The following is a 25246-nucleotide window of genomic DNA, read 5'->3' as shown; positions in this document are numbered from 1 at the left end:
GTTTGTGTTTATATTCATAAGCGCCTTCCTGCTGTTCGTGTCGTTTTATTCTCACCATTTATCGTTCCTTTTGATGAACAGCAGTTTTTGATTTGAAAGTTCTCGCTTTTGCCAACCGTTATTTATATGATTTGTGCTCCTACAGCCTAATGACCCTCTTCCAAATTTTCCTCTGAGTGTGTTCAAGTTTTTGTTTTATAGTAGGGTTCCCCCCCCCACCTGAATTGCTTTCTATATATAATACGTAGTAGGGAGCCAATTTTATTATCTTGCTCGGCATGAAAACCAATCGTGCGAGCACTTTATTTCAAAACGTACTGTACGCCTGTCATACGTACAATTTTTAATTTCCATTGACATATATCTGAGTCTGTTCCTAGGATCTGTCTTCTGTTCCACCGGTCGGCCATCTCTGCCCGAGTACCACCTTGTCTTGTACATCATAGACTGAAGTGTCTTGACGTCTGGCATGGCAGGTGCCCCTTAACTAGTCCTTCCACAGTAATCTTAGAGTCATCTTATCAGAGAGACCCTGTGGAGCATCACGTTGGAATTGGGTAGAACCTGAAAGATAGACTTGGAAGAACTGACAGCTTTAGAATAATGATCCTTCTCGTCTTAGGACTGTGGTACTGCTCCGTCTCTTTGGGTCTTTTAAAAACGTTCTTCGGTGACATGATGATAATCTCTTCCTTCAAAAGAACTAGCTCCTTTTATTAGATTTAGCACGAGTGGGCCTGTACTGTTGGATGCTGTCGAAACAGCATATTATTTGAATGGCATTTTCTAAACAGTTGTTACTAGCTGTAGGGAGGCACCTGGTCTTTTATCCAACAAATTGGAATCCGTTGTAACAATCTGTCCTCAAGTTTCCCTGGGTTCTGCGCAGTTAGCAATGTCATCTGTAAATATGACAACTTTATGTGTTCCTTTCCAACAGTTCACATGATTTCTTTCTCCAGTACTGGAGAGTACTGCGTTGCATATTGACAATGCTAGTGGACGTCGATGTGACATTTCTGATATCATGTGAAATGCCAGACAGGGACGTAGGGGAAAAAGTAAACTGTAAGCCAGTCCCTCTTATGAATATAGAAGCAGTAATTCTACACAAATGAGCAGACTGAATCTGACTGAACTTTTTAAAAAAATTATGACCGAGTTGCATGGACATTTTAACATTAGTTGTTGGCGTAATCAACCACATCAACCTATTAGAAATGGATCCACGCTCTCTCTAGCTCGTGCATGTTTTAGGTTTTTGCCAGTTTGCTTGGTGAGAAATCGTACCTAGTGGACTTGATAAAAGCCCTGTGATTATCTTTTTTTTACACATTGTATTTATTTTTGAGAGAGAGAGAGAGAGAGAGCAAGAGAGAGAGGGGGACACAGAATCCGAAGCAGGCTCTGGGCTCCGAGCTGTCAGCACAGAGCCCGACGCGGGGCTCGAACCCGTGAACTGTGAGATCGTGACCTGAGCTGAAGTCGGACGCTTAACCAACTGAACCCCCCAGGCACCCCAAGCCCTGTGATTATCTTAATGCATGCAAGAAAGCACTCAGTACATTTTATTTACTGCTTATATTTTTTAAAAACTTAGAAAACTTTAAAACTTTCTATTTCATCGAAGCGTAGCGGCCATACAATGTCATATTAGTTTCAGTGTACGACACAGTGATTCGACCGTTCTCTACCTGTGCTCAGCTCCCGAGTGGAGTCACCATCCGTCACCGTACATCATTACGACATTACTGACTATACCCCCTACACTGTACTTTTTTATTTTATAAAAAATAAAATTTTTATTTTATTTTGTTTTATAAAATAAATGACTTGTTTATTTTATGACTAGAATTGTGTGCCTCTCCATCCCCTTGACCTGTCTCACCCATCCCCGCCCTCCCCGCCCCCTGATCACTCCTTGGCTCTTACCCAGTTATTCTCAACACCGGAACTACTCTGAATAGTGTCCTGCAGTCAGGCTAAATGACCAGAACTCTGGCTTTCTGGCCTTCACTTAACTTTGTTCCTTGTAAAATCCCGTCTAGGGATTGCACTCTTGAGTCATTTGCCTGCCTTGCTGTGAGCGGATGCTTATTATCCTGGGCGTGTTGGGAAATTATTGAGGGGAAGTTCGGGTTTTGGACGCAAGAGTCCAGGCCCATCTGATTTCTTCTAGCGAATGGTCATTTTTAATCATGTGCACACTGTGAGTTTAGAGCATTTTCCCGTGTGACCTCATTTGTCAGGAAGTCTCCAGCCACTTTCTAGAAAGTAAAGCAAATAATCTGAGGTTGCGGGCCTTGGCTTTAATTTAATGCTCTCCAATTTGCCTCCTAAGGTTCCAGTTTCTTCTTGTATTAATTTATCCTGGCCTGTCTTACTGGGTGTTTTTTTTTTAAATCACATTTAAGAAATAGTCTTTGGAGAACAGATCTGAGGTGGGTCACCTTGAGTCCATCCACACTGCTCTGGTCCTTCTGAACCAGACACTCAGCATTGGGATCACAACGTTTGGATCTGACGCTTATGACCTTCTTCCCTGACTTTCCACGTCTCCAGGCCCCCTCAGTAAATTGTAAAATATTTGAGCCCAGGGTCGGCCCTAACACCGCCTTCCTACCCACTTGGAGCCAGGAGGCATTCATGCGACAGTCACTCAGGTAGCTTTACGTGACGGCCACTTCCCCGATCTTATGCTAGACTGTGCCAGAAGAGACTGGAAAAGGGCTGCCCGCACTAGGCAGTTTGCTCAAAGTTGTGGAAGTCTTCATGGACGCGGTTCTAGAGAAAGCTAAGATACGTGTTGCGTGTAGTCAGTCAACCAGACTTGAGTTCTGCCATTACGCGACTACATTTGATACGATGAATTAAACGTATTTATAGTACGTGGAGTAGTGGGTTCCAGGGAGCAAACCAACTTTTCTAATCATACGTGAGTCAGGAGTTTATCTCTTTTTAGATCAGGACAATAGTAAAGACATCATTGTTACTGGTGTTGAAAGGATCTTAGTTAACTCTTCAGAAATGACGATGTTCTAATAATCGAAGCAATTTGAGGGATTACAAAGGAAAAGGTGAAATAACTGAATTTTGTGCCACGGAAACCAGTACAACTAAAATAAAACGGAAAACCTTTAACACTCAGAGAAATGTTTGTGATAAATGTGATGGGCCAGGGTCAATAGAGACAGCGCATCATCCATGCTGAAAGACTGTGTAAATGTGTAAAGAAAATCCAAAGACACTTTACCTAAAGAAACCGTGATAGAAACTTGCCCACAATTCTGAGCGCCTGATGTCAAGAGATTACTTTTATTGATCTTTTGGAAAATTAAATTAAAGCACCAATAGGCTATCGTTTCAATCCTGTTTAAACTAGCAAAAGTTATTTTTAAAATGAAATGAGTGCCAGAGAGGTTGCAAGGAAAAGGGTATCTTGAAAACTGACTAATGATATCGTAAATCAGAATACTGCCTTTAAATAAAACCATCTGTGTCTGTTAGGCCAGGAACTCACAACTGGAAACTTATCAAAAATAAACAAGTTGAGGGGCACCTGTGTGGCTTAGTCAGCTCAGTGTCCGACTTCCGCTCAGGTCATGATCTCGTGGTTCATGAGTTCGAGCCCCGCATTGGGCTGTGTGTTGACAGCTCGGAGCCTGGAGCCTGCTTCGGAGTCTGTGTCTCCCTCTCTCTCTGCCCCTCCCTCACACCTCAGTCTCTCTCTCTCAAAAATAAACAAACGTTAAAAAAAACTTAATGGCATTCTGCATTTTAGGGTTTCAATGTGTCATCGTTACAAGGGAAATATTAGAAAAATTGAAATAAAATCTCAAGGAAAACCCCTTGGTCTATGGTTTTTGACCTTGTAAGTTTAGAAGCCATGCTCTGCAGTATTTTTTCAAAAAGTGAATCATTACGGGTATAAATACATTTTTCTCTGTACCCATAACCAATCCTATTTCCTTCTCTTCCTCTCCATGAGAAACCACAAACCTAAATTTGCGGCTTTTATTCACATGCTTTTACTGTGATTTTAAAAGCCATAGAAACTTTTACTGTGTACGTATGTATTCTTACATCGTATGTAATATTGCTGTGCAGACTTTGGAATGTTGTAAGTTGACATCTTTTTTTTTTTTTTTTTAATGCATCATCCATGGCGTAAAACTGCCAGCAGTTGGATATGCTTATAGTCAGCTTTACTCCCTACTGACAAATCACTTGTCCTCTTAGTCCTTGTCGTCCTGTGATAATCTTTAAAAAAAATTTTTTTTTAATGTTTTTACTTATTTTTGAGACAGAGACAGAGCTTGAGGGGGGGAGGGGCAGAGAGAGAGGGAGACACAGAATCCGAAGCAGGGCTCAAACTCACAGGCCGCGAGATCATGACCTGAGCCGAAGTTGGACGCTCAACCGACTGAGCCACCCAGGCGCCCGCCCCCCCTTTTTTTTTTTTTTTGCCCTTCGCTCTTGAATAAGACGGAGTAAAAAATTCTATATTAACACTTATTTTTTCTCATCACTTTGAAGATATTACGGCAAATACCTTCGGATCTGTGAAGACGACCCTGGAGGCTCAAGCGTCATTCCTTTGTAGGTCAAGTATCTTCCTTCTCTTGTTACTTTAATTGTGTTCTTTCACCTTTGGTGTTCTGTAGTTTCACTAATAAAGAGTCCATGATGGTTAATTTTATGGGACTAATTTGACTGGGCCACTGGGTCCCCAGATACTCAAAGATGATTGCAGGGCTGTCTGTCTGAGGGTATTTTGGGGCGAGGTTAACACTAAGTTGGTAGACTGAGAAAATCCGATTGCCTTTCATAATGTGGGTGGACTCCATCATCCAATCTGTTGAAGACTTGACTAGACAAAATGCTGACCTTCCCAGTGAGAGAGAGTTCTCCTGCCGGGCGGCCTTCCAGCTGGAACCCCAGCTCTCCTCTTGGTTCTATGGCCGCTTCCAGCCTTCACACTCCAACTGAGACGCCATTTTGGCAGATCTGGGACTCGCCAGCCTCCATAAACAGATGGGCCAATTTCTTACTATAAACCTTTCTACATATATGTGTATATATTTCCTATTGGCTCGGTTTCTCTGGAGAACGCTGACCACTACAGAATCCAAGTGTGTGGATATCTAACCTGCTTAGAACTTTCATGGTTTACTCATCCGAGAATTCTTGTCTTTCAGCCATCTTGAGAATTCTCTACCATCATCTCTGAAAACATCTCTGGCATTCTCTCTGTCTTCTTCTGGCGCTTTGACTGAGGGTATGCTGGATGTGCCCCTTCTGTGTTTCACACCCCGTCACGTTCCTTTCCTCTTCCCTAGCTCATGGATCTAGCCGTGCTCTAGGTAATCCTCACGTCTACCTCCCGGTTCACGCGTTTGCTCCCATAGACTTCATCCAATATGCTGTTTTTTCCCTCTATTTTCAGTGACTGGATTCTTACTTCTAGAAGCTATTATTTGGTTCATTTCCAAATCTGCCTCCTTTCTTCCTCATGTTGTATTTTTTGATTGCAGTTCGGAATCCTTTTCTGTCTCAGAATTTCAAATAGCCATAGAGCTTTTCTCGTTCTCATGTCTGAAACTTGGGGGAGTGCTAATGTTCATGGTACAGAGTCTCTGTCGTGTATAGTCTCCCCTTTTGTTGTTTTCACCCTGGCCTCTTTTTCTATGGGAAGCGAGTGTGGCTTGGGTGGTGGCGATGTCCTTCCAGAGGGATTTGCTCTTGTTCTTGGGAGGGGTCCCAGGAGGATCACCTCCCCGAGACCCCTCCTTAGGCTTCTTCCCCAGCAGGTGGGCTCCCACACCACACACAGTATAATTTTAGATGACCAATGCTGGGTGCATACATCAGGTGTTTATTTCTCAGCTTTCTTTTCACCAAGAGACCAGGGAGAGAGAGATGGCCCTTGGGTTCTCTCCTCCAGTAGATCGATCCTTCTAGTTTCCTTCTTCCATGTGGAGGTAGCCCTTGGAGAGCCCTGGCTTTAATCTGAGAGCTCAGCTCCACCTCTCCGCTCGCATGGACCCCAAACCTCACTCCATACCCACGAACAGAAGTTAAAAATTGCCTGGGCACACGGGCGTCGCATTTAGGGTCCTGCACATACCCATGACTGTGGGGGCTGCCATGGACATAGCATAGTTTTCCTTCCGCCGAGACCAGCCTGTCATTGCATGGTATGTCTGCACGATGAGGTTTCGTATATGGAGCTTTCTCGACTTAGGCGAAAGCTTGGTGCGGGAGGAAGAGATTGTGGGGTGCAGCAAGTGATGAGAAAGTGGCATCATAGTTTTTGAGACAGGAGAACAGTTCAATTTTCTCCTGTCAAACAACTGGGTGTTTTAATAATCCCAGCCTTTTAAAGTCTCAGACTTTTAAGTTTCCTTACATCTTTGACATGATTCCTCTTTGCAATTCCACCCACTCTTTATGAGAATAATAGTGTGCTAATGCTCTATTCTTCGGTGCTTTTTCTTCGGAGAACTCCAAGCACTTTACAGACATTGCCACTTATCCTGAGGACACCTTGGCATGCTGCGGAAGCGAGTTTGTTGGTAGAAAAGTCGGTTTCATGGAGAATGAGGACCAGCCAGCCCAACGCAACACCGCGGAAAACAGAATACCGGATTCCACCGTGAGTGAGTCCGCACAAGTGCAACCACAAAATAGAAAGAGCCTCTCCCCTTCATCTCGGCCCGAAGAAGCTCTTTCTAACCTAAGGTGATATGTGCAAAAAGTAAATCACCATCCTGGCTATCCTTCAAGGAATAGCTTCTTGCCTGGTTCTGTTTCACAGATCAGGTGTTGACGGGGCACGGCTGGCGAGGTTGGCAGCAGGACGAGAGCACGGCTTACGTGGCTCGTTGTAGCGGGAAGGAAACCGGGGCATCTGGAGCGCTGACCACTACTGTGTTGGGCATGTGGGGGCATGCCGTTTCTGGAACGATGCAGCGTTCGTTGGCCATGAGAACCGTTGGGATTTCGAGCAGGTGGAAGTTAATCGTCCAGACCGGGAGCTGGCATCGCAGAGAACTGTCACTGGGGAGCAGGGGTCTAAGAGCCAATATACCAGCAGACCCCTTAAGAGAGTTGTCAAGATAGGAAAGCCTGCCAGGGTGTCATTTTGAGTTGGCTTCCACCAGGGAAAACCTATATGGTAAAGCGGGGGTGGGGGGGGGGGGAAGGCATGGAATAACAGACGAGATAAGGTGGTTCTTGTGAGAAAGCCAAGTCCAGTTCCTCCGGCTGTGTAAACGATCTAACGATCTCCTCGTCATGCTCCCTGGCAGCCACGGCCAGCGAGAGGACAGGATGAGTTCATTCACCCACAGTGAAAGGGCGTTTCCTCTGGGGTCCGTCCCGCACCAGGGCTGGGTGCACCTGTCACTTTCTGATAAGAGAACTCGAATGGTCCACGCCCAAACCAAAACCGGGAAAGTTAATTTTGTGAACTTCACAGAAAGAGATCTGAAAACCATGGTCTTATCTTGAATAGCCGTTTCGCCAAAAACACAGAGATATCGTCACTGGCCACTTCTTACCCCGATTCTTGATTCTGGGTAAAACTTTCATGTAAAATACTGAGCCTGCTGTGTATCTGCTTTACTGCGAAGATGGCAAGTCTCCTTGAGCACTTACTGTGTGCTAGACATGGGGCTGAGTGTCAACGCCCGAACTCACAATCTTCACAGCGATGCCGTCCAGTTCCTCCATGTGGCAGATCAGGAAACTGAGGCACGGGAAGATTAGATAAGTCGCCCATGACTACACTATTAAAAGGGGGCAGAGGGGCACCTGGGTGGCTCGGGCGGTTGAGCCCCTCTGACTCCCGTGCAGGTCCTGATCTCACGGTTCGTGAGTTCGAGCCCCGCGTGGGGCTCGATGCTGCCAGCCCGTCAGCACAGAGCCCGCTTCAGATCCCCTGTCCTCCTCTCTCCGCCCCTCCCCCTCCCCGGCTTGAGCTCTCCCCAAAATAAAATAAATATTTAAAAAATAAATAAAAATCAGTAAAAGCAGGGAGAGTCAGGGTTCAGGCTGGAAGTGTTGTGCTAGGAGGTGGGCACGTCACTGTTCTGCAATATTTCCTGGGACAATAACGTGTAATTGGCCCTAAGACACACTCAAGTTTTTTTTTTTTTTTTTTAATTTTTTTTTTTTCAACGTTTATTTATTTTTGGGACAGAGAGAGACAGAGCATGAACGGGGGAGGGGCAGAGAGAGAGGGAGACACAGAATCGGAAACAGGCTCCAGGCTCTGAGCCATCAGCCCAGAACCCGACACGGGGCTCGAACTCCCGGACCGCGAGATCGTGACCTGGCTGAAGTCGGACGCTTAACCGACTGCGCCACCCAGGCGCCCCTTTTTTTTTTTTTAATTTTTTTTTTTCAACGTTTATTTAGACACACTCAAGTTTTAATACTACGTGTTTATTGGTTAGCTGTTACTGTTTTAAAGTAACTGTTAGGTTTCCTTTTTTTTTTAAATTTTTTTAATTTTTATTTATTTTTAAGAGAGAGAGAGAGAGAGACAAAGTGTGAGCGAGGAGGGGCAGAGAAAGAGAGGGAGACACAGAATCCGAAGCAGCTCCAGGCTTCGACCTGTCAACACAGAGCCTGACGCGGGACCCGAACCCATGAACCCTGAGATCATGACCTGAGCCGAAGTTGGATGCTCAACCGACTGAGCCACCCAGGCGTCCCTAGGTTTCCTTTTTATAAAAATACATATTGATGGCAGCTTGTTCATGTCCCCTCCCCCGCCCGCAGTTACTAAGGCAAAACCCTGGAGTCCTTCTTGTCTCTGCCGGTTGGCCCCCAGCCACACTTGTCTTTGTGATTCTTACAACACGCCAGGCACACTGTCGCCTGGGGACCTGAATCCTTGATGCTTCTGCCCCGACCCTCGGCCCCCCGAAGCCCACACGGCCCTCCCCTCTTCCCTGCGCGGCTCTGTTCCTACACCCACGTGACTCTGTTTACTCCTTTCCGGATTTCCCGCCCGTTTGTTTTACCCAGTCTTGGTTTCTGGGTTGGCTTGACGTTTTGCTCATCTTTTCATTGGAATGCATCTTGTAGGAATTCGCTTCAAGAAATACATATAGGTAGCACATTTATTGAAAACATATGCATCTATATGTGACTTTACTTATTCATTTACATATATATATATATATATATATATACACACACACACACACACACACACACATACATCTGTCTATTCGTTGCCTTCCAAAGACAACTTATCACAACCGAAATGGGTCACTGTCTTCTGGCTGGTGATTTTACCCAGCATTCTGAAGCTAGTCTCCTTTGCCCTTTCAAGTAACCTGGGAAATGTCGGTATTGCTGTTGTTGAATAGACCACAGCAGGTGTGGTTATTTGAGAACTGGTGGGAGGACTTACGAGGACTGTCAATACGTACCCTTTACAATTGTTTGAAAAGGCGCCCCTATTTATTTATTTATTTATTTATTTATGCATGCATGCATGCATGCATGCATGCTAAATGCTTGTTTATTTATTTTGAGAGAGAGTGAGCCGACAGGCGAGTGGGGGAGGGGGGAGAGAGAGAGAGGGAGAGAGAGAATCCCAAGCAGGCTTCCCATTATCAGCGCAGAGCCTGGCAGGGGGCTCGATCTCACGAACCGCGGAATCGTGACCTGAGCCGAGATCAAGAGTTGGAGGCTTAACCGGCTGAGCTGCCCGGGTGCCCCAAGGCCCCCCTTTTTAAAGAAATCGCTACTGGCCATCACCTCTAGGCCTTGCTGAGCATATGGCTTTAAAACATCTAAGTCACAGGCGTATTAAGACTCTGACCACATCAGTACAGTGATCCGTAGGGACTTTGGATCCACGTGGTCGGACCCCCTGGTTACCCATCTGAGTTCCCAAGTCAGGTGAATATTTATTACTACCCCCCGCCCCCCGCCCCAGGGTAGGAGCAGGTGGTGAATGTTTGTTATTTTATTATCTTGATTTATCTTTAAATGTCTCCCAACACGATCCTTGTTTAAAAACACATTTCCAGTTCTCCGTATCAGAGAAGGTTACTTCAAATAATGCGTCCAGATATTCTGATGTTTCCTTTCATCCCCTCACGTCTGTAAGTCAGGAGAACAAAATCAGGATGAGAAAATGCCACTGCTATATTTTGGGGATTTTCCATGCAGAGAAGGTTGATGTTTAATTTCACTGAAATTGAATTTTCACTGCTTTAAATATATCCATTTTTCCCCTAACCTCTCCTTAATTAGCTTCATTCCAAATAGCTGTACTTTCTTTTATATTAAATGTCTATAACTCTTACATAATATGAATTAGCTAATAAAGAAAGCAGAGTCTGAACAAATGAAGGACTCGGGGTCTAACTCCGCCCAAGGGATGTGCTCTCTTTGGCCCCAGAAGTGGTTTAAATTTCCCGTGAGGACGTCAGCGGCTTTGGATGTGGTCCGTGGCCTCTCTGAAGCCAAGGCCACCTTCCCTGCTGTCTTCTTTGGGCCGTTTCACACGTCCCTGCATCCGACTCCACTCGGGGTGGCTGACAGGTGCCTTTTGCTCCCGCTGCCCCCAGGCACTGCCCTGTCACTCACAGTCTCAAGGGGTGGGTTTTGCCTAGTGGAAAGCAGCTTGTTGGAATCCCAGACGGATCCTTTGTCTTCAAACCGTCGCATTTCCCAAAATGTGTATTGTTTCTGGCAAGCTCCAAGTGGAAGCAGAAAAGCCAGTGTCAGGGTACCCACATGTCACTCCTGAGGGGAGGGGTGAAGGCAGTCTTATACTTGTGTCCTCCTCTCCCACGGGGAGATGTGTACCAGGAGCTGTTCTGGGGGAGCATGAGGAGTAGCCAAATAAAATGAAAGAGAGAGAGAGAGAGAGAGAGGGAGAGCACCAGTTGTCCCGATGGGGAACACTGGGAAGGAGCCCCAGACTCTTGGCCAGGGGACAGACTTCCTCCGGGTGATGGGCATCGGGAGAGACCGCAGATGCACAGAACTCCTGCCATGCACCCCCATCACCACTGTTGTCCCTTCTGGAAGGCGTGTGTGAGCTGAGGTGGGCGAGTGTTCCTTGCACTGTTGGATTTTTGCCTAGTTTACTGCTAAAGACTGAGACCTAGTTGTCTGAGAAAAAAACAAAACAAAACAAGGGGCACCTTCGGCTCAGGTCATGATCTCTTTGTTCCCGAGTTCCCGCCCTGCAGTGGGGTCTGTGCTGGTAGCTCGGAGCCTGGAGCCTATTTCAGGTCGTGTGTGTGTGTGTCTGTGTGTGTGTGTGTGTCTTTCTCTCTCTGCCCTTCCCCCACTCATGCTCTGTCTCTCTCTCTCTCTCTCTCAAAAAAAAAAAAAAAGACATTAAAAAAAAACCCAAAACAAACAAGCAAAACAAACCAAACTTAAAGCCATTTTCTTCCTTTCTGCAAACTCACAAAGCAGCTTTGAATTTTGGTCTTTTCAGCAGCATAAGATGAAAAGCAGCTGGTCCCCCCCAAAGTCCTCAATTTTCTTTGGAAGCATGGATTATCCAAGTTAAGTTTCATTAAATAAACCGACATGTCTAGAGTTTTCCTTGCAGTGAATCAAGTGATTGACCAAGAAAGCAAATGATTTATTCATGTCTTTTATAATTTTTGATCTTCTAACCCATCTTCCTCCTATCGATTCCCCCCCAAATTTCCATGGACATTTTGGATTTTTGGGTGCAGCATGGTGACCTCTGCCTTCGGAAGAGAAACCGTAAGCTGGCCCATTCCTGGGACACTCCCATGGCCCTCCGTCAATGTGGGGTCGGCTTCTTATAGAGGTTCCTTCCCAGACCCTGAAATCTTTTAGAGACAGGTTGGAAGAGAAAAGAGACAGCTAGAATCGTCTTCAGGGGACGCCTGGGTGGCTCAGTCGGTTAAGCGTCCAGCTTCAGCTCAAGTCATGATCTCGTGGTTCGTGAGTTCGAGCCACACGTGGTTCGTGAGTTCGAGCCACAGCTCTGTGCTGGCAGCTCGGGGCCTGGGGCCTGCTTTGGATTCTGTGTCTCCCTCCCTCTCTGCCCCTCCCGCACTCACTCTCTCTCTCTGTCTCTCTCTGTCTCTCTCTGTCTCTCTCTCTCTCTCTCTCTCAAAAATTAATAAACATTAAGAAAAAAGAAGAATTGTTTTTACAAAAATCGCTGGGCTCCTGCAGAGACCCGTTGCCTTCAGCAAGCTCGGGTTGCACACGATTCACCGGGTGGTGTTTTGGTTTCTCCGACAAGCCCTGCACACTGACTTCTGACGAAGGCTCCCGAGTAAGAGTCGTGAGACAACATTTGGTAAAATTTGGCCTCAACTTCAGTATGTGCGTCCGAGAAGGAAAGAAGCATCAATCCCCAAGAACCCCCCCTGTCTGTTAGTCACTGAGCTCGTGTGGCCCGTGCTTCTGTGTGAAGTCGGGCCTCAGCTGCTCCCCGGGGTCTCTGGTGTGTGGGCATCACCGCCGGGAACGCGTCCGGTGCCTCCGGGGGGACCCTTTCCATTTGGACCATCCATCGACACGGCGCTGCACGTCTATTCTGTTCTCTCCAGACTGGCCCATGCGCCCTTGGGGTTATTTTTTGTTCCGTTGGTTGGGACACATTTAGCCTTCTTTGTAATCTCCAGTCTGGTCACAAGTGGAGAATGTTTTCCCAAAGGGAAACGCCAGCGTGCTGGCCTTGGGTAGGTGACTCTTGGGAAATGCCACTCAACGTGCTGAGCTGGGCAAGGGGCATCCGCTGTCACTCTGCACCCCAGGGTGCAGGGGGGGAGGGGAAGGGCGGGTCCGGCCCAAGGAAGCTGATCCTCAGGGTGAGGTGGGGTCTGACCACAGTCTCCCACCACCCCGCTCTCACACGGGAACCAGCAGAGGCAGCTGGCCCAGACCCCATTCGAACTTGGAACCGCTGACTGGTGGCAGACCTCCCCCCTCCCCCCCCCCCACTTTCCCCTCACACCCCGAGTTTTTGCCGGCATTGCTTGGATGATACCATCTGGCTCGTCATTTGTTTTGCTTACTTAATAAGCCCGGTTATGCTTATTACTAATATAAAATGTTGAGGGTCCCCATCTAACTGTTGAGGATAATTCTTTTACCCCACGGTGGGGGGGAGCAATTTCATTTTTGCTCACATGATAGGGTTTTACAATTCTGTAAGATATTTCCTAACTTATTTGTGTGATTGCTTCAGATAACAGAGACCCACAAGAGTCCCTGGATTCTCCCGCCCTCTTTTCCTCCACGAGCTGGGAGGTCGCAGAACGCGACCAGTCTCGTGACAGGACCGGTCTCCGTTCTCCGAACCCCAGACATCTATCCCGTAAACCGTACGGCTCCTTGGTTTTTCCTCTTCCTGCCTGTCCCGCGCATGCGTAGCGCTGCAGTCTACTGCTCATCTGTACTCAGCCAGGTAGAAACAGCTGTTGCTTATTCCTAAGACCACATTCTCCCGGCAATGAGCGCCGGCCTCTGAAGAAGGCGGATCGCGCTGTTTTACCTCCACTCACACAGCGCGCACAGCGCGGGCAGGAGCCTTCAAAGCCCCGGAGCTCACTCCTTCCCCTGCCAGATTCCTTAAAAACGGCCACGTCGGGTGTTTGCAGACAAAGGAGATGTCTGGCTGCAGACGAGTAGGACCCACCCTGGGCTCAAGCGTAGCAGAAACACTGTGTGTTCTGGGGAAGCAAGGTGGACAGAAGGCAGCAGGTGCCAGTTACACGGTACCCGGAACGGATGAGCAAGGATGGTTGATTTTTCTAGTAGGTACTAGTCGGTCGGTTGAGCGTCTGACTCTTGATTTCGGCTCAGGTCACGATCTCTCGGTTCTTGAGTTCGAGCCCCATGTCAAGCCCTGCACAGACTACGAGGAGCCTGCTTGGGACTCTCTCTCTCTCTCTCTCTCTCTCTCTCTCTCTCTCTCCTCTCTCTCAAAATAAAGTAATAAAAAAAAAAAAAGGCAACGACCAGTTTAAGAAGAACAAGAAGCAAGAAACAGCCCTGTACTTTCAGGGACACGAACCAAGTCCTTGCGTCTGATGTACGAGCCTCATGTATCCTGAAAATTACGCGCCAGGAGGAAATCCTCTTTAATGAGCGGCCCCCGACGTCTCGGCCCTCCGCGTCCCTGGACAGGGAGCCTGTGTCTGCTTTGGTGGGAAAGACAGCCCTGGGCGCCTGTGTCGTCCGCGTGATGATCTGTAGTCTCCTGACTTCCGAATGCCGCACCTGCTTCCCTTGACTCCCCCCTGCGTTTCTCCTTCTCCCCGATCGTTGGTAGTACAGGGAAATTCGAGCAAACTCATTACCCTTGTGCACGCATCTTAGAGGAATGACGAGGGGTGACTAAAGCAACTTTGGAATTTCCCTGGGCAAATGCAAAGGCTCGGACTTGGTGGCTCTCACAACGATATCAAAAAGAAGCACTTCCGATTTCCTGTTAGCAAAGGCAAGAACACAAGCCTGGGTCTTAGCCAGTCTTTTTCCAAGTCTAGCTGCCTACCCACGGGTCCCCCCGGGGTGGTGGTAACAGGAGTGACCGCGGATTTTGCCTGTCTCTCATCCCGCCTCATTTCCTCGCTGCCTCCCACGTCTGTGACGCTCTGTCTCCAAAACGGCCCCGGGGAGAATAGGAACGATTTTATAACCTCCCTTGATAGATGCAAAATCTGAGCCCCTGGGACAGTAGACGAGGTGACATTTACTGTCCTGTTGCAATTTTGCGATTTTAAATAAAGTGCCCAGATTTGCGTGGCGAGTATATGGCTGCCGGCCAGGCTCCCGTCTTCCCAGGGTGAGGCCCCTGCCTGCACACAGAAGAAGGTCCCTTACGCTCGTGGCCGAGTGACACTGAGCTGTGCTTTCCTTTTACTTTTGATGGGCTGCAGGCTTGCACTTTAAGCCTGTGGCCTTTGCTGGAGAACGTGAATGGTCCTGCTTCTGGAACGGCTTACATAATTCATGGCGTGCGTTTCTCAGCGAAATAAAGTTCTTTTTTTTTCTTTCTTCAGCATCTCACAGAGAGCTTTTATTATTTGAATAAAATTCATAGACTGACCTCCAAGGGAAAAAGAAAGAAATAATCAAACCTTTATTTGATTCCTTGGCCGTTCCCACACCCTCAAAATTGGCTTGAAAGTGTTTAAGTAACCAATTGGAGGCAGCTAATCAGAAACAGCCTTTGTTTTGTCGACAGAGCTCAAAACGAGATAGTTAAAATTCATGTCCTACCTGACTGCTCTGGAAAAGGCTAAGGGTTATTCGTCTCACCGCTGTTTTGAAAGGATGGAATTTAAAGTATAGGATTGTTAGCAACGGCAGCAAAATGTGCTCTCCTTTGATCCTTGCGGGTTTCAGAATTCACGCCGCCCCACAGGGGCTCCTGAGCCGGCCAGACAGGAGCTGGGATCCCCGGGTACTGCTTGCTGCCCCTGCCATCCGGAGCAAGGGGCAAGTCCCTCCAACTGGGCGTGAGTGAGTGGGCTTTGAAGTGAAAAACGACAATGAATCCGGCCTATTTTGGTAGGATGGGTCATGTTTTAAATGTAAAGGACTCAGAGATCTTTGTGCGCCCGGTGGCAAGCACCCTGTCGGGCACTGAGCAAACAGGGAGAGAGAGCACATAAGGGCAGAAGTGGGCACAAGAGAGACAGGAAGTAATCGGGGATCAGCGGGAGTAGATCTCAGAATTGTAACTGGACCCGGGTCAGAGTTCCACGGCCTGGCCTCGGCGGGGGACACTCCCCTCCTCTGAGCCACCGCTGGCCGCCGCGGGACCGTGGCTCGCACCGCCGCCTTTGAAGCTGTTAGCTGTGTGTTGGTCTCGTGCCCCAACTGGACTGGGGGTAACCGGAGGTCTGGGGTGTGAGGGCTAATCGTTTGCTTTATTCTCGAAAGCAGAGGGTGTGTTCTCTCATCAGTGTGTTCACATTTGGGTTGTATCGAATCAAGAGGAATTACGTTGAATTCAAACAAAAATGCGCCTGGGCGGCTCAGCTGGTTGAGCGTCCAACGTCGGCTCAGGTCATGATCTCAGGGTCTGTGAGTTTGAGCCCCGCGTCCGGCTCTCTGCCGATGGCTCGGAGCCCGGAGCCTGCTTCGGATTCTGTGTCTCCCTCTCTCTCTGCCCCTTCCCCGCTCACTCTCTGTCTCTGTCTCCCAAAAAAAAGTGAATACACGTTAAAAAAAAAAAATTTTTTTGACGTAGTTCAAATTAAGCTTCTGGATGCAAAATACATATCTGTTTATTTTGGAACGAGTTTTATGGCAGGATTCGTAAGATCAGTAGACCGTGCCTCGGTACCTGCAAAGTTGTAGCATGCTGTTCGCTCTGGGTTTTCAAGGCGCTCGGTAGAACTTTGCATATGCCAGACTTCACAAGGATCTTACCTCGCCTGGCGTTATTCTGGAATGAATGCGAGTTAACATTAATGATAGTGTCAGAGGTACAAGCGAATGCAGCGGGATTAGGTGAAAGGGAACCACCTTCTGCTTTCCACAGATAATGGTGAATATAGCAAAGAAAACCCATTTTATGTGCTTTTCGTGACAACACCGGATGTGCCTTGGGACTAGATTTCCATGAAATTTATATAGTGTCACGATGAGATTCATCGGGTGGAATGAGCTGACATCATCATGTAAATCATTCTGTGCCGCTTGAAAAATTGGGGACAAATGCATTTGCTTAAACATGCAAATGTGTAGTTCCGTGCTCATGGAAGAAATGACTTTGGAGTCCCTAGGTTGAGAAGATAGTTGAAACGTCCTGAAACGTGTAATTTCAGCATCAGCGATATACGGCTCGATGTGGCGAGACTGTAGCGAGGAATTCTCAGAGGAAATTTTTAGTAGCTTTGGGAGTTTTCTTAGGCACTTAGATTCCCTTAATTTATATACTGGCATCTTTTTTATAGGCTGTCTTCACCTCGTCATTTAAAATATACTCAATGAGCGCGTTAAAAAGAAGAGAGCAGAGCTGTCCGAGACAATGTGTGCCGATGGGTCTGGAACAGCCGGAAAGGCTTCCTCCTGGGTGCAGGGGCACAGAGAGCCGCTCTCAGCCGTGAGTGAGTGTCACAGGGGCGGTCAGCGAATATCCTGTTCTGTTTACTCTTCCTACAAAGGAGCCGTTTACCAGAAAAAGCATCTGGATCGTATTGCTTTTTAATTCATTGTGGACCAGTGATGGAATCTGGAAGCACTTATGTCAGAGGCTCTTAGAACACGGACAGGAAATAAGAGTGACAAAAGTCCCTCTCTCTCCCGGCAGTTGGGCCGTTTAAGCCTACCATTCTTCTCAGGAAACTCTCCTGGGTCTTCATTCAGACCCCAAGTGTCATTTACCTTGAAGCAAATAAAAAGCAATGCAGTGTTTTCAAGCGAAGGAGGAGTGACTGGATGGGGGATGAAATCATTCCGCACCGAACACCCAAATCAAATATTTTTGAAGTGTACTTTCCCGGCCACAGGTTCAAGGGAAGTGATGAGAGGCAGTAAGTCCTAAACACGTCACACAGGGAGCTGGTCTCAGTCAGAGCGAGGAGACCCTCCAAACTGCCCTCCTGTCCCACCCCACAGGGGCCTCGTTCCAGTCCTCCTAGGGCGAGGCTGTGCATTTGGTCCCCAAATGGCCCCATTGGAATTAGAAAGTCCTTCTTTCTATCCGGCCGACCAGTCTCCACTCAACATTTCTGAAAGTTTCCTTTGAAAGTTTCACTTTCCTTTGAAAACAATCTGATAAATTACTGTTTTGTATGACGTTCTTAAGTTCTGAGACTATTTACGGGCAACCGTACATAAGGCCCGTGTGATTTCTTTGCCGTTTTCAAGATTCTGCGTGAACGCGGTCAGGGACCTCCTTAGACCTGGGGTCTGAGAACAGTCCGGCGGCAGTGGCCCGGTCAGAGCGCATGGTGGTCAGGACTGTCTTCCAGTTCTTGGGAATGGATTTGCATTTCATTCACGCATGGCGGTGCCTTACCTCTCGGCAGTCACATCAAATCATTGGTTCAATGAGCTAAAAACTACCCAAAATGCCTCGCCAGGCCTTCCTTCAAGAGGATGACTGTTTCCCCAGGTCGGGCAACTCCCGTGTTATCTAAGGGCGTTTCTCAGAGTGTTAGATACCTTGGCGTTGATTTCAGCCATTGTGTATTATTTATTATTATATTCACATTCAAACCAGAAGTTGAGAAATAACTCACAGGACATTCATGATACGAGGCTTGATTTTAGGAGAATTTCGGATAGGGGTGGTTTTTTTGTCCCATTTTTTATTCCTTTTTGTTTCTTTACACTGTTTAAATACTTTTTAGAGCAGGGCTACTGTGTGATTTCCAGTTGTCTCTGGTAAGCTGCCCTTGGTAAAGTGGTACGTGGGCTGAAATCCACCCCATTCTGCCCTGTGCTGGCCTGGGGCTGCTCTGTGCCAAAGGGGCACCTTTGCATACACACATTGGGGATTGTATAAGCTGGTGGTGACCCTGAATGTGACCACACTGGAATTCTGAGAATTACAGATGAGTCAAAAAATCACCCCAAACTGTATATACTACCATTGAAAAAAATTTTTTTTAATTTTTATTTTTGAGAGAGACAGAGAGAAACAGAGCGCAAGCAGGGGAGGAACAGACCGAGAGGGAGACACAGAATCCGAAGCGGGCTCTGGGCTCCGAGCTATCAGCACAGAGCCCGACACGGGGCTTGAACTCATGAACCGTGAGACCATGACCTGAGCCGAAGTCGGATGCTTAACCGACTGAGCCACCCGGGCGCCCCTGTATGCTATCATTTTTTAAAAATCAAACAAAACTTGGGTGCCTGGGTGGCTCAGCTGGTTAAGCATCCAACTTCAGCCCAGGTCATGATCTCGCAGGCAGTGAGTTCAAGCCCCACATCGAGCTCCACGCTGTGTGGAGCGTGCTAGGATTCTCCTTCCCTCTCTCTCTGTCCCCCCTCCTCTTGCACATGCTCTCTCTCTCTCTGTTTCTCTCTCTCTCAAAATAAACAGATAAACTTACAAGAAAAAAAGGAAGGAGATTCTGACACATGCTATAACATGGATGAACCTTGGACGTTTTGTCAAGTGAAATAAGCCAGTCATAAAAGGACAATGGGGTATTGCGTGATTCCATTTATATGAAATTCCTACAGTCGTCAGACTTGTAGAAACAGAAAGCAGAATCGTGGTTTCCACAGGCCGGCGGAGAACATGGGGGGTCAGGGGTTAATGGGCACAGGGGTTCGGTGTGAGAAGACACAGCGTGTTGGAGATGGACGGTGGTGATGTTCGAACAACCGTGCGAATGGACTTCATGCCACAGAGCCAAGCCCTTGAATGTGGTTGAAATGGTACATGTTGTGTCATATACATTTACCACAGTTTTTTTTTTTTTTTAATTTTAAATGAGCAATAGTCATTGAAAAGACTTTGGGGGTGCCTGGGTGGCTCAGTCGGTTAAGGGTCCGACTCTTGACTTCGGCTCAGGTCATGATCTCAGGGTTCCTGAGTTCAAGCCCCGCGTTGGGCTCTGTGCTGACAGTGTGGAGCCTGCTTGGGATTCTCTCTCTCCCTCTCTTTCTCTGCCCACCCCACTCACGCTGTCATGGTCTCTCTCTTAAAATAAATAAATAAACTTAAAAAAAAAAGACTTCGGTCTGCAGATAGCTCTTTTCACTCAGACGTTCAAAACCATCTTGAGTCCCTCCCCTCTCTTTTCTTCAGGACAGAATTCTCTGGTCTTTGCCCATCTCTTTGTTTTTCCTACCTTGTTCTCAGGCCTGATCCTCTGAAACCTGCCTGTAACAGACGCTGGCACCGCTCCCACCTTCCTCCCACAAGGTCAGGTGATTCCCCCCCCCCCAACCTCAGCACCCATCCCTGGGCGTCCAGGGGGCTGAGCCTCACCCGGAAGCCCCCTCCCCACCTTGCCCTGCAACACACAAGAGCAGATTCACACAGTTAAAAGAGAAGGAAGGAGCCGGCTGTATAAAGGCATCATGCTGTGAATTTCACACACCAAATCAGTTGCAAGTAACCTGTGAATTTCACAGCTGTGCCAACTTACAACCCAGGCCTCAAAGGTCAGAGGGACTCCCCGACTGGACTCGTGGTTGGTGTCGGTCCCGGCAGGGACAGGCAGGACCTTCACCTGGGCTCCCTGAGTCCGGATGAGAGAATGACTCAGTGGTCTTTCTGCGAGACTTCCGTTCTCATCGTTTGTTCTCGGCGTGTGTCGGCTGCCGTGCGGCCCAGGCTCTAAGGGGGAGGACGTCCGCGGTAAATGAGCCTGCATTTAATGCCACAGTCAATCCCAGTCGCTTTGCACAGAAGAAAGGGAAATCTACCTGTTCTGGTGGAATAGAATAAGGCCCCGGGAGAGAGCAATTTGCAGCAGTAACTGCGGAGCCACGGGAGAAGCCCTTAGGTGCCTGGGACGTGAGGACTGAGCTCCAAACCTTCCCAAACACCGAACACCGTGCAAGGCAGCTGGCAGCCTGGAGGAAGGAGGCTCCCCAGCGCCTTAGAGGATTTCCTCATCCCCACGTCCTGTCAGGCAGGTTTATACTGCCTTCATGCATCTGGCTGGCCTTCTAGGCCACCTAACCTCTCCCACGCTGAAAGAGGCTCAGCGTGTGCTATGTGTGTGAGCGTGTCTGCGTGCGTGTGCACCTGTGTGTGTGCATCCTCTCCACCTCCCCTCGCTCCCCTGCTTCTCCCTTCCGTACTCACGGAATCTGTTCCTTTCCTGCAGGCTCCTTCTCCTTCAGGGAAACTTGCCCTTTTCGGTGGCCCCGAAACACAACATTCCTGGAATCCGCTGAATGGTTGATTTGGGGGGAGAAAATGTCTCGATGCAACATTGGCTCAAATTTAGGCGATGCTCCTCGGACGCTCCTGGCGCTCCCGTTGTCTGATGTTGAGAGCGTGGGCAGGGTATGGCTCCAGGGTGAATGTTTTTGATCTTATTTAAAAAATCTTACATCGTGATTTTCATCCTGATAAAAATCGGGTCGCTTGTCTCAAAAACTTTCATAATTTGTATGTCCCTAAACCTCACCAGTTTGGGGTGTGAACAGGGCACAGTACATGAACCCCACGTGAGGGTCAGCGGCCCCCAGCCCCCACCGAGGGCTCACCGAGGGGCCGCCTGGCTCCAGTTCTGGCTCAGCATCCTGTCCTGGCTGCCAGCCCCGCCCACCAGGAGCCCAGCGCTCTCCTGCAGCCGTCTTGCTCGGAGGCTCCCGTCCAGGGTCTGTCTGTCCCTCACAGCCGTGCAGCATTCTGGAGGTCCCCTCCTGGGACCTTCTTCTCAACAAGTTGCTGCCTGGGGGAGTCAACCTGAACCCAGAGTGACACCTCTTGTGCTCACACACACACACACACACACACACACACCCACCCCTTGTGTGCCCCTGCAGTGAGATCGGTTCATACAGCCATCACTTTTATGTCGAACAGTAACTGCCCCCCAACCTTACATGCTGGGTGGCCTCCAGTCTCACAGCAGACTCCCACTTCATTGTCAGGCCAATTCGTGGATTTCTCTCCAGGGCTGCGAAGATCCCCTTGGCCATTCGATTCCTCTTTCCCCTAGTCTGACAACGGGCCCCTAAACGCCTGAAACCGATATCTGGACACCATTCCGGCTGTGTGCGTGAAAGTAGGGCTGTATCCCTCCCCCCCCACCGCCCCCACCTGCCTGGGATTTCATGGTGAGTGACACCTCCCACCGACCTTTAATGTATCTTATCTGCACTTGTCACGGTTGAATTTGACCACGACCTGTTCTTGTTTTAGGAAGAAAGTCTGGCCCTGGTGGTCTAGACCCAGGTACTGTCAGAGCATACGGCAGTCTGAAGGACGTACGGAGATCTGACATGCAGGACGGGGGGTGCTGGGGGCTCAGGAGAGGCCAGCCTGGGCCTGCCTGCGCCCCCAGGGCTCCCCCCACCCCCCAGCAGCCCGGGCCTCCTGGTTACTGGGTTTCCATCCCACAGGCTCCGGGCAGACGGGGTGGCCTGGGTACGAAACAGCCCCGTCCGACCACTTGGATCCTCCTTGACTCCGTGAGGCAGGCGAGGGAGGCGGGTGGGCCCGTGCTGGGTGGGGAGGGCGGAAACTGAGGCTGAGACACAGGACATCCGACTGTGGTCTTTGCTCCGTTTCGTGTTTTCATTTCCACGCAAGCATCATGACTAAATGTCGTGCCGATGATGGTTTCAGAGGTGTCTACACCGGCCAGAAGCTGTCCACGTGCTGTGGTTCTGGTTCTGTGTCAGTTATACCATCGTAAAGCTGGTTTTCATGGTCTTATGGGACGTCGCAATGCAAAATGTTTATCACGCCTCCAAAGTCTTCGTCCCACCAGTAAAGCATTCTGACATCTGTACGTGGGACTTAGCAGTGACTTACCGTTGACTGTCCTATGATTGTTCACTTCCGACCTCTGTGTCATCGTCTGGCTCCTGCTAGTTGTGCATGAAAGGTAAGGACAGTGACAGAGGCTCACAGACATGAACTCACAGCTACAGCCCCACAAATACACATGTTGGGGAGGGTCCTTCCCACGCCTCTCTCGGCACTGCTGTTGGGGGCCCCGGGATGATGGGATGGAACATTTAGAAGCTCCAGTGTTTGCCAAAGTTCTGGTGGTGTTTGCTTCGATGATCTCGTCTCCAAGCCTCGCCTCTGTCTCCCCTCTGTCCCCTCCTGACTCCTTGCCTGTGCCCCGGTGCTCCTCCCCTGGCTCTTCTGCCCTCAATGTTCAGTGGCCCCCAGCCTCATCGTCCTCCTTAATGAGAGCAAGCTTCTATGACCTTCGTGAAAAAGGGCTGGCTAAGCGCCCCCTCTCCCCGTCACACATTTCTGAATTAAACCCATAAAATCTCCGAAGATGCTGTCTCCTGGTCGCTGCTATACAACTTCAGCACGCTGTGGTTTCTCCCTATGGGAGCAAGTGTGCTCTTGCTTTATGGCAAATGACTCCGAAGACGCCACGGGGACGAGCATTGCTTGCGTGACCTCGCATCCTGGGTGGCCCGGGCTCCAGATCTGCCAGGGAGGTGCGGTTTCCCAGAATCTGCTGGCAGGGGCACTCCTCTGAGTTGCTCCTTCCTGGTTTTACCGTGAGGCCGGTCCCCTGGGGGTACGGATCCAGGAAAGTGTTTCTCAGACCCTGTTAGCCAGGACAGCACTCACTTAAGGCCTGGCCACACCACGCCCATCTCCCAGATGGACGGTCCGCGACCGGAGACTTCCAGGAGGAGCCCCGCTCCTGATGAAAATGGTCCGTGTCGGGGGCAGTCGACATTAATATCGTGTCCCGTTGTCCCTTCCAGCCAGCTGTCTTCCCTTCACACTGAGGAGTGGGAGCAAAGGACCGACTTTGCCGACTCTGAGGAGCAGTGTGGACACCTGGGCGCAGATGGGCGATGACCCAGCGGAAGGCAGCTTGGAGCCCTGCAAGGCAACAGGTACAGAGAGCCCCCTGGGACCCTTCTTGCCCTTCGCCTGGGTGTTCTCTCCTCAGCCTGAGTGGGGGTCTCGTGGGCGGAGAACCTGAGAAAGCTGTCCATGATTGGGAAAGATACGGGACTTCTCGATGTTCAGGACTAGCAGGCTTACAAGAGATTTCCAAGACACCTGGGTAGCTTTTTCCTCTTTTACAACTGTTCTTGCGTTTTTGAGGATTTCCTTGACCGCTAAACTTTGCTTTTTATCTCTCTTATATTTTGAACTTAAGTCAGGCACCTTCTTGATTAATCCCACTGCCGAACTAGTCCTTTAATATTGCAGCGAAGAGTGACGTCCTCAATCACTATCAAACAAGGGTATTTTCAGCACAAAAACCATTTACGTTACTTTCATCTGATGGCTTTTATGGTGAAACGAAATACCCAACAACAGAGTTCTTAATTGACCGGAAATTTTTCATGAAACGTGACTATTAGAACCTCGGAGGCAAAGCTCCTAAAATACAAAACAAATGTGCCTTTCTCCGGCTCTGATGTAGAGAAGGTGGTGACCATTCTGAAAAGCGATCCGTTTGTATGTTTAGGCATGTTTATAAGAGGGCACGCTTATAAGTTCTTGGCTGTCTTTTTTGTATATTTATAAAAACCAGAAGAGCTTTGCATAGGGCCAGCAGAGAACTCCGTTTAGCTCTGAGTGTGGCTCCAGGGTCAATGTCCATTCGTTCTTCTGGAAATATTCTGTAGCCCCCTCCGGGTGCAAGTCTGATCCTTGGTCCTGGGAATCCAGTTAGGACCAGATGTGGGCCCTGTGTCCACGGGCTCACATTCTAGTTGTAGGACAGAAGGTAAGTCAGCAAATGTTGTAGTTTCCGGGAGTGAAGAGAGTGAAGCAGGGTGAGGAAAGAGTGTGGGACTCGAGGCCCAGCTGGATCTGGAACAGTTGTGACGACCTCTGCTCTCCCGTGAGGACCTGGAGGAAGAGTGTTCTGGGCCGGCTGGTGAGGTGGAGGCAGGGTGTGAGTTGGTGAGTTCAAGGCAGAGCAGCATGGCGGGCAGGGCAGCACGGGGGAGGGGAGGGCACAGGTTCAGAAAAGAGCGAGATCGGAGCGTCCCTGGAGGCCGCAGGTTGTGGTCTCCACATGTTGGGAAAGCATGAGAAAGTTTGAAGCAAAAGAGACATGTGATTCGGTTTGAAATTTGGAAGATGGCTTGGTCTTACCTGAAGGGTGCTCGGGACAGCAGGCGGGAGAGCAGAGATGGAAGACAGAGAAATGGCACGGCCTTGGCTTGGGCAGGGTGACCGGGTGAGAACGGGGATTTTGAAGATACCCTTCACTTGACGAGCCTAGCTGGTAGATCGGAGGGAGGTACGAGGAGGGAGAGAGGAGGACTATTCCTGGTGAGCTGTTGTCTTTTGCTTTGGTTTTCTGCCCTGGGTCCCTTTGTCCTGATGGGCGGGGCAGGGCAGATACAGGGCAGGGGAGAAACGGGGCTCTGTTTTGGACGTGCTGGGAGGGAGGAGCCTTTCCGACGTCCCCAAGTTGCCGAGCGGACAGTGGAAGGTGAGGTTAGGGAGCACTGCCAGTGAACCCTAATGGGGAAATGGGCCGAGAACAGGAGGGAGACGGGGGGGTAAGGTGGCCCCCAAACCGAGAGGCGGAAGCATTTCGAGGCGAAAGCAAACGACTGGCAGATGCACAGGAGAGCTGGTAGCAGGACTTGGGGGTGTGGATCCCACATAGAC

General features: G+C 49.1%; 1 protein-coding gene across 2 annotated transcripts in view; it reads left to right on the top strand.

Annotated features, from left to right (window-relative positions):
- PDE10A (phosphodiesterase 10A) overlaps positions 1 to 25246 on the top strand; it is a 618961-nt gene that overhangs the window by 243024 nt on the left and 350691 nt on the right. For both annotated transcript variants that reach the window (XM_045500247.1, XM_045500245.1), the window contains exon 2: positions 23368 to 23502. In XM_045500247.1, coding sequence (XP_045356203.1) covers positions 23454 to 23502 — 49 coding nt within the window. In that variant the 5' untranslated portion in view covers positions 23368 to 23453. The remainder of the gene's footprint in view (positions 1 to 23367; positions 23503 to 25246) is intronic.

This window comes from Leopardus geoffroyi, chromosome B2 (assembly GCF_018350155.1).
Source record: "Leopardus geoffroyi isolate Oge1 chromosome B2, O.geoffroyi_Oge1_pat1.0, whole genome shotgun sequence".
NCBI lineage: Eukaryota > Metazoa > Chordata > Mammalia > Carnivora > Felidae > Leopardus > Leopardus geoffroyi.
This window is presented reverse-complemented; position numbering and strand designations above follow the sequence as displayed.